Consider the following 12,613-nt stretch of genomic DNA (forward strand, 5'->3'; position numbering starts at 1 on the left):
ACGCAACGCAAGTGAATTGACCAATCACAAGCGATGGTTTATTCGCTTGTGATTGCTAACTGTCATTGGTTAAAACGCTTGCGTTGCGTTTACGTCCTTGCGTTACGTTCTAGTGGGAACCAAGCTTACCGTTGCGCTTACGTCTTAAAAAACACATGCTACTACAGTAGTACGTAAAGATTACACTCAGATTCAAGTAGGTAGATACAATCAGACATAAGGCCTACAATTTTCATTGGTCACTATGAGAAGAAGCGGATTGATTATGCACAGTAATAACATTTAGTTTGGTGCAATAGTGAGCGGAACGCAAGGACGTACGTGCATAGGGCACAATGACGTACACGCAATACAAGGACATACACGCAATACAAGGACATACGTACATCCGATGCAATTTGATGGTGTAACACGCGATCGTAAAGCTTGGTTCCCACTACGCAACCTACGCACCGTGGAAATGCCCTTCTAATAATTGCGTTTGCCCCGCCTGCGTGAAATCAGCATTGCTGCGTCGTCGGCTCCCACTTGTGATTACGCAATACAGTACTACGTCAATACGTTGTTGCGTTACGTTGCGTCACTAGTGGCAACCACGCTTTAGGACGTTCACGCAACGCAAGGAAGTATACGCTATGCACGGACATATACGTGATGGAATTACGTAATTTTTACGGGATTCCCCATAAGTTACCATATCATTATACCCTTCTCCACATTGCCCTTCACTTTACTTGATTTTGTTCCACTTGCAGGTCACGGCAACTCCAATGTTCGTTCCATTTCTACAACAAAATCTAAATTTAATTCGTGTATTGTTTCATGTTGTTGCACCAGATAAATATCTATGGTGCCAAGAGGTCCGAATAATGTAAGCTAGAAAAAACGAAACCAATTAGTCTTAAAATACTCTAGGTCGCTGCTGCAGGCAAGTGCAACGTAATAAATACGGTGTGCAAATTATATGTTATAATGAAATAACTAATACTAATAGCGAATAGATCCTTTCTTCGATACGGTAAATTGAATTTGTTGAAAGGAAGATATCACTGTACGCTAGTATAGTTTCCAAGTGTACAGTATTCCTTCTTAAGCTTGGTTCCCACTAGAACGTAACGCAAGGACGTAAACGCAACGCAAGCGTTTTAACCAATGACAAGCGAAGTTATAGACAGTTAGCAATCACAAGCGAATAAGCCATCGCTTGTGATTGGTCAATTCACTTGCGTTGCGTTACGTCCTTGTTTTGCGTCGCTAGTGGGAACCACGCTTTAGGAACATTCCTATTTTGTAGGGTATCTTGTCCTATAGGCCAACCTCTGGGATGCTCCTATTAAAAAGAAATGGTTGTTTTAGAAGGTGCCCCTTTGGTTCCCACCAGCGACGCAACGTAATGTGATCTACGCAAGAAAATGTCCTTCCCATAATTGTGCTTGCCCCCCTGCGTGAAATCAAACCTGCGATGTTTGCAGCACTGTTGCGGTCGTCAGTTCGCACTTGTGATTACGCAATACAGCACTTTTCGTCAATACGTCGCTGCTTTGCAATTGCGTCGCTATAGTCGGAACCACATTTTATCAGAGAGTTCCAATGTATAGATTTGTACAGTGGACAACTCCTTCTGCGCACGCTCAGAAACTTACAAGCCAGGTAAATGACTTTTTGACTCGATATACAGTTGTGATAATCGACTGACGCGTGCTGAAAACGACCATATCCTTACTGTTTATAGAGATGTTTTATTTAATGCCAATACAATTGTGAGCCTATTCTCATCATTGCATTGCATTTTCATCATACAAGAATACAAATTAATGTTGTGAAAGAAATTACCAGTAATTGCATTGCTGCTATTAACCAATATGATTGGCAACTACTGAAGTAAATTTTGTTTTCATTGTGAGTAATATTAATGAAGGACAATAAGTAATCGATTTAAAATGAATTTAACTCAGAAAGAAAATATCGTCAATGTATTGATCTTAAGGGTCAATCCCGTTTATATTATACTTGTTGCATAATTCGGATACGTTGATCGGAGACAACGAGACATCCAGGAATATACCGAAATACTCTTGAAAGGGGCAGATGTAGGCTAAGTAAAAAAGTAAGAGAGCTAATTATGTTTTCTTAACCAACAACAATAGACGCACGCGCGAATATATCTTTACTTTATCGTTTAGGAACGTGCGGCTATAACTTAGCTCTATTTTATTTTTGTGCTCGCTTAAGCCGTATTGAAAAATAGGTAGGCCTGTTATTATAACTCAGTAAATACGTTTGCGAGACCTAATACAAACAGAAGCAGGTGAGCACAGAATCTTTTTTTTTTTTCTAAATTAAACAAAGATATATAATAATAAGTAAGAGCGGATGGCACGATACTATAACTGCTTCCTTAAATAAATGGCGTCTCTATTTAACCGAGTCGTCACTTGTATAGTCACGTATCTCGTTGTGCGTGGATTTAGATATTTCATTAGGCGCCTTTATGATTATTACGTGATCGCATCATCTGACGCATGCCTCATACATTCTAAATCCAATGCTTCATTCCCTCTTCATTTCGGTGGTCAATCGGAATTTCTATCATGCACTCATTAAGGTTTTTCGGTTTTATTTTCAACTTTGATAACAAAATTAACACTATACGTCTCTCTTTTGGATCGTCAAATTCGTCGATCTTTGACCGTCCGTCTGTCAGTCTGTCTCAATGCTTGATTGCTGTCATTAAATCCCATAAGCAAGTATTCATTTTATTGTTTTCATTCGTGAATGTTGGGTTGATTGTCATATTTGTTGATAAAACATTTGACATAGCTCCCGTATGCAATTACATCACGTTATATCATCATAATATTTCTGTTGTTAGTTTGTTATTGAATTCATAGTGCATTTATAACTATTTTATGGGTGATTTTCTCATCTGTTACTAATCAGAATTTGACGTCATTACAAAAGATTCAAAATGTAGCAGCTGTATACGCTTATTGATGTTGTTTTTAATACCTAACATTAAATAAACTCATAATAACCACAGAGCATACAGCTATCAAAATAAAAAGTCAAAATGTTAATCAAAAGTGATTATGATTAAGGTAACTCGTATGCTAATCATATCTGTAAGAATGAATTGTGACAGAACCACGCGATTAAGTTTTCCAACTAGGTGAAATAAAATTATTCACGCTAATCGAAATCTTTGGTTGTGCGCATGCGTATTTATATTCACGTCTACTCGTACAGTACTCAATTGCGATGCTAGAAAATCAGAGCTCAGAAATGATCGATTCGCCAGAATTGATTCGCCTAGTGGAAAACAGGCTTAACTTTTGTTTTCAACAGTTTTTTTTTGTATGTAATTGTAACTGTCATTCTTAATTACTAGGTTTTTTTCAAATATTAAATATATTTCACGTTATGTACTTCAAATAACTCTCTTTCACGTACAGGAATATTTTACACATGCATGCACAAAATAAATAGTTGATTGGATCAACTTGTAACACACTTTTGTTGTTTCAGCATAAGCTTTGACCCATATATAAGGAAGAAAGACACCAATATCGTACGTTTTTCATCGAAGCACACAATTGTGATGCAGTGGGAAATGATTGTCCCGTGTTTCCGTAAGCTTATATACGTTGATTTCATGGTAAAGCGTGGTTTCCACTGGCGACGAAACGTAACGCAATCTACGCAACGTAAGAAAATTCCCTTCCAATTATTGCGTTTGCTCCCGCCTGCGTGAAATCAAACCTACGATGTTTTCAGCACTATTGAGTCGTCGGTTTCCACCTGTGATTATGCTGCTGCGTTGCGTCTCTATTGGGAACCGCGCTTTACATGTACAGCGTGGTTCCCACAAGAACGCAACGCAGCGAATTCGTGACGAAAAGCGATGTATTGCGTAATAAAAAGTGGGAGGCGGGGCCGAGCACGATTATTGGAAGGGCATTTTCTCTTAAGCGTGGTTCCCACTAGCGACGCAACGCAAGGACGTAACGCAACGCAAGTGAATTGACCAATCACAAGCGATGGCTTATTCGCTTGTGATTGCTAACTGCCTATAACTTCGCTTGTCATTGGTTAAAACGCTTGCGTTGCGTTTACGTCCTTGCGTTACGTTCTAGTGGGAACCAAGCTTACCGTTGCGCTTACGTCTTTAAAAACACATGCTACTGGTACGTAAAGATTACACTCAGATTCAAGTAGGTAGATACACTCAGACATAAGTAGGTAGGCCTACAATTTTCATTGGTCACTATGAGAAGAAGCGGATTGATTATGCATAGTAATAACATTTAGTTTGGTGTAATAGTGGTTCCCACTAGAACGCAACGCAACGACTTATCGACGCAAAGTGCTGTATTGCGTAATCACAAGTGGGAACCGACGACACAACAATGCTGCAAACATAGCAGGTTTGATTTTACGCAGGCGGGGGCAAACACAATATTTGGAAGGGCATTTTCTTACGTTGCGTAGTTGCGTCGCTAGTGGGAACCAAGCTTACGTTACGAAGGTTGCGTTACGTTGCGTCGCTAGTGGGAACCAAGTTTAACGAAGTATTGCGTCAAATCCCGTGTAAAATTAAAATAAAAAAATAAAAGACATAATATTTGGATTATTTTCGATGATTTTAGTCTAATCAAGCCCTTTTATCCTATGTCTGGCTGCGACAAATACCAACATACTGTGCGCCTATTGTCCGCGGCGCGCGTTATCTGTTAAGTGGCGTGTCGCAGCCACAGATAAACCCTTTTATCTCCGGAGCTCAGCATCCTGTTGTTAGATTTACCTGGTCTAATCATGGAAACCCTGGAGCTGTTAAGGCACATTGTAACCTCTGATGAACCTTTGATGTAAGGTTTTCATGTAATATCACTCTTATCAAGGTCTAATTTACAGTATTTCTAATGTATTTCATTAAACAATTGTCTGTTTCTGTTTAATCAGATTCCAAAATTGTTTTAATATTATTTTGTAACTGGTGGTTTTATTTAGATCTGTGTTGTAGCGTTTTCAGAATTTCTAAATGATTTTCTAAATAAACTAGCAAGATCTAGTACACTTTACACTACAATGATTTATCGTTTCTTATCCTACACTAGTTTCAGCAAATTAAATTCTAGGCTTATCATCGCCGCAACCAAATTTACCCTAATTTATAATGGCCTACATAATTACGAATTGTGTTATCTTTTTATTTTAACTGCTATCCAAAACTCGGGATTGCAAACTAGATCTCATTGAAGCATTCAGGTCTAAATTGCGCAATTCTGGTTCAATCAATCCCCAATTTTGTTAATACATATTATTAGTAATTGGATGCAACACAAAACAGAGGCACAGGGCAAGTAATTGCGGCGCCTTCGTCCATGTGGGAACCGAGCTTTAGGCGTATCATTTAAACCCTTAACTCTGAAATTGGTATGCAAGCCCTGATAGGTTAGCCTAGTTATACAACCATTAGTGCTTGAACTAATTGTTACTAATATTCAATATGTAATCATTTAGTTGCATTAATCATACTCCTTCAACTACTGCATCACCAGTTTTAACTTTAACAACAATTTGGATTAGAAAAAATAAAAGTAAATGAAAAAGGAACACATTTACTGTAACACGTTCTTTAAATACTTCACCATTCATAATTGTCTGTTATTGACAAATGAATCGCTTTACTTGCTTAAGTTCCATTTATATGTTTAATGTCCATTGGATGGCTGTCTGCTATTTTCATTTGACATGCATATCACGAGTATGATTAAAGATGTCGTAAGTTTGATGAAACTCGACAGAACGTGGTTACAATTTAAAACAAAGTAAAATCATTTCAGCTTATCTTAGCTAATTTTGTAGTATTACTTGTGACTTGTTTAATAGAGCAAGCATTATCTGTGTTTTACGTTTTATAATTCAACACATTTATAGATAAGTTAATATCAACAGAAAGTAAACAGGTGTTTATATGTATTAATAATAAATTAATAATGAAATTGATAGAATGATATTATCTATACAGCAGTACTTTATGTCACTTAGACTTAGGACAAATGGACAGAACAAACTTATAATTCTAAAGTTGTATTTCCGTCATCTAGCTTTAATGTTCGCAAAACCAGTTAACGTTGCTTCCATTGGATTTATCCATTCATATTTTTTTTTTAGACTTTAGACGCTCCAACAGAACACTTCCAATTGCCATAACTATCAATGAACAAAATATTGAAATGGTCGAGAAATTTAAGTATCTTGGTGTTGTGCTTGACTGGGAAAACAACACTTTATCTTACAAAACGAGCTGAGCAAGGCAGAGAATGTTTTTCCCGAAAACTTAAAAGCTTCAATGCTTACCTTAGTGATGCTTACCTTAGTGAAATAAGGAGGCAAAAAGTAGTTACTCATATCACATGTGGAATTAGAAGTGTTCTTTTATTCGGCTCAATTGTCTGGTTCTCGAATCTAACTCAGAAACAAACTAGCTAAACATGTAAATTGGGCCAGTAAAATCATCGGAATTAACATTGAACCCTCTAAATAAATTCTTTAAGCTTAACTGGTAGACTGATGATCACTCTAAATCAAAACACTAATATTTGCCGCCAATCATTTGTTTATAATTATATTCATGTATTTAGCCTAATAGCAAGTTTGTTTGATATCTGTAATATTTTTGTTTTCTTTATTTATGTGTATATTGTATGACGCGTGGTTGTGGTATTCAGAAATATTGAACTATATACTGTTGTAAAGATTGAAACACGCAGGAGAAAAAAACATAAAAATGATGTCACGAACATGCACAAATATAGCGCTGAGCCTAAATCGGTCATTTGTATTTTAGTATATAGGCTTACTCCATATAAAGATTGAAATATTGGCTTACACTTTTTTCCACTGATTTTCTGGGTTTAAAGGTTTATTATCGACGACAAATCCTAGTCCAAGTCGTAATTTATTTTATTTGAGCGAAAAAATAAGTAAAATAAGATTTTATTTCTATATTTGAAAAAATCATAATAATGAATGTTGTATTTGTAACTTCGTATTGCTTGAGCTAAACATAATTTGTTATATTAGATGCTAGTAAAATCAAACATCAATTATCGTAAAAATAAAATCTTCCTTTGAAATATGAAATATTAAAAAAATGTCATCGGATGGTGGAGAGTGACCGAGTTTTGCTTCCATGTCTTGCATTACTACATCTGAAAGATATTAAGAATTCGTCGAGAATATAGGTCTATCCGTTCTATCAGTTTTCTTTTACACGGTCTATTTTCATCTGTTATGGACATTCATTTTATTCGATGGTCATTACTATTAAACCGGAGGATAAATCCGACTTACCTTAATTTCAGTATTTTCAGTTGGTCAAGATTGTTTACATATTTTGCAATCAGCCCTCATAAAGAGAGGACTATGTCGTAATCTGAACAAAAATAAATCTCCAAGGAGTATAATATAATAATTTATTGGCACTGCACTTTTTTTTATCAGTGACACACTTCAACTTCTGAATGTGTATCCAAATAAACACAATATAACAATAAACAAAGAGGAATACAAAAATGGGAATAAATAAATAAATAAATAAATAAATGGGAATGTACATTCCTACTAAGAAACAAAAGACTACCAACATCACACCAAGTTACACTGATCATATTATGGGAAATAAACTGCTGTGTCATTTAAGATTCAAGATTTTTAAAAAAATTAACAAACACAGGAACGATTTACTTTTTTTTTCTGATTGTTAGTATTATTTTAGTGTTTGGTTTGATTTTGTGTCCAGGTGTTTCTCTGTCATCATCCATCGTGTCGTGATTGGTCAATTCAGTTACGTTACGCTATGCGTTGCGTCCTAGTGGGAAGGAATACTGATGAGTAAAGATTCTTAGTTTCGGCGTCTCGATCTTAATCTAAAAAAAAGTTGTTTCATCAATTAAATGTGAAGCTAGGACTTGCTTACTGATGTTTATATAAATGTCATTCATGGTTATTTTGCCATGTCTGCCATATAAATCCCCATCTTCAATTTCCGGATTATGTAGATACTAAAGAGATTTTTTCATCATCAAAACTATGTTAATATGTTTGCGATTTATTATCTTGTACTTTCCCTTATCTATCAGAATGTATATGCAAAAGTTTTACGCGTAGCACTTACGTATGTTCAGAATCAAATGTTTGTAAATAGGTATTTAGCATAATGAAAAACAGTCTCCAAAGATGAAAAAGATACTCATAATTTGTTGTTCACAAATAACTTAGAAACTATTATTACCTAGTGTATCAAACCTTTTTTCACATACTGATCCGTTTTGCTTCGTATAAAATGCTGATAAAGTACTGATAATTCCTATAATGTTCGAAACGTTAAATAAACTTTAAAAAAAAAAATACTTAGGCCTAAAAGAAAACTAAATGAGAGAAACATGTTTGTAAAACAAATTAAATATCCATGTAAAAGGAAAAACGACCTACATTACTGGATGAGTACAACTCACTATAAAATCACGGATTATATTAATATTCATTTTTAATAACTATATCGCCCCTTTAGCAACACTTTTGCACATCTTACTTACGATTTACTTATACATACTTATGTATTTTTAATCCGTACTGGCAATTTTTTTCTTTTAGGCCTTATAAACCTTCATTTTCCCGTGGGCGGAAGTCAAATGCTTATGAGTATATTAAGCCTATTTAACATTTTCCCCTGTCATAGTTTTGTATGACTAGTTCCTGCAGTCAAGAGTAACTTGATTAATAAGTTTTTATAAAATATAGTCTGTAATGTTTGATCTCAACAGAGACAACCATGTTATCTGTAGTTTGACAATGAAACGCAATAGATTCGGGACGATTAAATCATTATTATACCAAACAAAATGTCCTGGGGTTTTATACAGCTCTTAATGTAGCGCCATCAATAATGTTCACACTTTTATTTATTAACACCGACCGGGGGAACAAACTAAGCAGTTCAGTTGTAGTCAGCAGTACGTTTCAGGTAAATGGTAAACTACAGTCTTTCACTGTATTCCAATTACTGTACAGGTAATATGCGAATGATAATGTGCTGATGATACAAAACTGATCATTATGAATTCATTGAGAATTAATGTTTATATATACGACTAATGACAAGAAGAATGCGTAAATGCATAATATCAGAATCATATTCGTATAATGCAATGATATATACAAATGCACTATAACCCATTTAAAGGTGACCACTAAAGGTGACCCAACAAAGTGTCCCATTGATAGAGGTGTCCCATGAATACGGGTTGGCCTAGTGTCCCCTGGGCTTATTCCAGAGGAAATGTTTTGCTGTATTGTTTTGAAATCCTCCATGATTTTATTCTCGACAATTGTTACGTACCTATTTTGTGAATGTTTTGACAGCGTATAATATTAACCATGGACAACAATGCATTTGAATTTTCTAACCTTATTGATAGTGAAAAATCGATCGTATCTAGATCAAAGAGAGAGGAATACTATAAAGTCTATAGTCAGTACATTACCGGTGCTGCTTTCAACTGGTATTGAGATGCAATCATTTAACAATGGCAGAACAAAAATAACAGCGTATCAAATATAGCCGAGTTATTATTTCAATGATATCCTTGAAACTAACAAAGGTTCGAGGAAATTAAACAATTAATACCAATTGATCACTTAGATTTTATGTCGCAGATATTGGATTTAGTAGATGCTCATTTTTAGTCAGTGGAACAAATATGATTTATTGCTTATAGAAGCAACGTCATAGTAAATAAATTATGATTCTGGCATCCCGATGATGATCACGTTTTTTATTTTGTTGAAATCATAGAAAAAATTGGTCTGCAAGGACTTAAAGTAAATTGAACTAAACTCCTTGAATACAAAAAGCAACATTTGGTGTGTATTTATCATATGAACTACAAATCATTTAGTTAAGGTATAGATTTTTGATTTATTTTACCTTTTTCTCAATCAATTTGTGTGACTGAAACGGTTCCAAATAAGTGCATAAAACTCACGTGTAGATAGTCTTTAAATCTATGTTTCTAAACATCATTTTAAGCGTTAAATGTTATACAAACGATAAAAATCACATCGATTTGAGTGAACTGAAACGGTTAAAAAAAAGTGCATAAAACTCACGTGTACTAATAGTACTAAAAATGTTAATCAATCGTTTATTGTTATAAAAATCAAAAATTACATCAAATTCAACGTTCCATGACACTCAATATGTTTTTAATATTCCTATACTCTTTAAAAAAATAAATTCATCATTTCAGCGTGTACATTCAATGATCAATCTTATTTTATTGTATCCTGGTGATTTTAGCCTATTGTAAGTTGTTATACTAGACCAACCAATCAGATGTCTTATCTCTGATACTATTTATTACGCGCTATCCTTACAACAAAATACATCTTATTCTTGTAGGTACGGTTGAAGTGTTGCGTTACGAGGAGCCAATCGCTTTCAAAAGTTTTCTGATCCATCGAATTGCGTTAATTGTTAGAAGCATGCGTTATGAGTAATGTTATTAAGGTTGTTCAACTGTTTGGTTTGACGATAAATATCAACTGCCGTTTTTTCTTTCAATTTTTAGAATTGGTCATTACTTGATGCTGGTCGTATGTGCCCTTATGCTTGTGTTGTAACACGTTTTGTACGCGTATAATCACTCACTACAGTATCTGATGTTGCGAACTTGGAGTAATCGCAGCCTTTTAAAAGCACCATGATCTCTTTGTCAACTATTCTTCTACAAGTATTTGTTATACTATCAGTGTATATAAAAGGTAAAACAATTTTATTTATTAATTTTAAATACGCTTTCATATTGATATTATCAGTGTAGGCCTATACAAATTTTGTAATTAAAAAAATATAAATATATTATTTGAAAATTATTATCAGTGTATATAAAACAGATTTTTTGTTTAAATTAAAAAATATTAATTTATTAATTGGAATGTTTATACCCTGATTTGGCCTATATGTATAAATAGACGATTGGATTAACAATGACACAGCCAGTGTAAACATATCACGTATTACGTATTACACCGAAATGTGCTGTCAATTAAAAACGAAGCTATCTTTTATCTCTCTTCCATTAAACTGATGCAAACCCATTTTTGTCTTTTATGATCATACATTCAATTAAATTCAATATGTCTAATTTTTAAAATCAAACTTAAAACAAGAAAAAAGAGAAATTAAACATGTTTACGTACGGTATACTATAGGCCTATTCCATTTTTTTCTTTTTATGAACATACATTTTGTCTGATTCTTAAAACCAACCTTTGAAAAAGAAAAAAAAGAAATCAATCTCATTAATCAAAGATTACTTTTTATACGGTATACTATAATTTGTATCGATTTTCATTATTGATTTTATTTTTTTTATCTATTAGTGATATTTGAGGTATTCAATTTTTCTAGTGTACTTTTTTCTTCTAAGCCTGGCAGGTTTGAACAGGTGGTGTACGTTTGTGATTTGTTATATGTATTGTTGTAAAAGAAAATAACAACATCATGTCCGCACTAAATTCATAATCATTTTCACAATTCCAACGGTGAATGCACGTAATATAATACAAAAAGCAACGTAAAATATGTATTTCGCTTTCACAATGCTTCGCAATAAAAAAAAAGCTAATAAATGTTTAAAATATTTTATTATATTTATTACATTAGTTGTTACAATAAAAGATATAATAAAAGGTTTGTTATTGAAACTAATAAAGTATTATATTAAAAAATACAACTGTTACGTAATAATTATAACATACGGTAATAATTTATGACGCGAAAGAATATTAAATTTACAGCTCTCCATGCAATTATGTTTTTTTACGCTTTATAGGCCCAATGACCAATAAATGTATTAACATTAATTAAACACATGTTGCATAACATTTTCAACGATTCATATTTATTACTTTTAAAATTGCTTAGTATGAACGTAACTTTACTTACATTATATTTGATAATGTATCGTGGACGAGCGCGTTCTAAAACTTCTTCTTTCTTCTTAACGTTTTCCGTCTTCCGACATTACGCTTTCCACAATTTGTTTCCATGTTTGTCTGTTTATGGCAGGATGGTTTGTTATTGTGTCTACATGTCCTTGTACGTCTTTCTTTATTTGATTCATCCAGTTATTTCTTGGTCTTCCTACGGGTCGTTTTACTAAAAATACCTCTTATTAACGCATTTCATCAAGCGTTTCTTCTTTTGGAGCGAAACAGAGTTCGTCTTTTTAAAAAAAAGGGAAAAAGAGATTGTCATGTTTGCGTTTCCTCATGACATAAAATATATATTATTTTAACCCGTCTATCATTAAACGTTAATAACAGGGGTACATGCGGGCAAATGCATCCGTAAGTAATACGGTACGAGAAACGTATGAACATGGATGAAATACAATTATGGGATTTAGTAGTATTACTAGCAAGAAGTAGGCCGTTTAGCACTCAGACTCGTCTGTATCTAATCACTTTCAACTTCTTCGTTTCTGAGGTTAAACTGAAATGCATTTAAAAACGACAAAATCTTTATGGTAATTACAAAATATCT

The 12,613-nt window shown here is 33.9% G+C and overlaps 1 protein-coding gene across 2 annotated transcripts in view; it reads left to right on the top strand.

The window, feature by feature from the left end:
• The window catches only part of LOC140048090 (neuronal acetylcholine receptor subunit alpha-9-like), a 50,087-nt gene that overhangs the window by 19,922 nt on the left and 17,552 nt on the right, over nt 1-12,613 (top strand). Inside the window, exon 2 of one of the 2 annotated variants that reach the window (XM_072093096.1) lies at nt 10,635-10,827. In XM_072093096.1, coding sequence (XP_071949197.1) covers nt 10,767-10,827 — 61 coding nt within the window. In that variant the 5' untranslated portion in view covers nt 10,635-10,766. Of the gene's footprint in view, nt 1-10,343; nt 10,828-12,613 lie in introns of those variants that run through there. The other variant, XM_072093097.1, reaches the window with a different exon arrangement.

This window comes from Antedon mediterranea, chromosome 4 (genome assembly GCF_964355755.1).
Source record: "Antedon mediterranea chromosome 4, ecAntMedi1.1, whole genome shotgun sequence".
Taxonomy (NCBI): Eukaryota; Metazoa; Echinodermata; class Crinoidea; order Comatulida; family Antedonidae; genus Antedon; species Antedon mediterranea.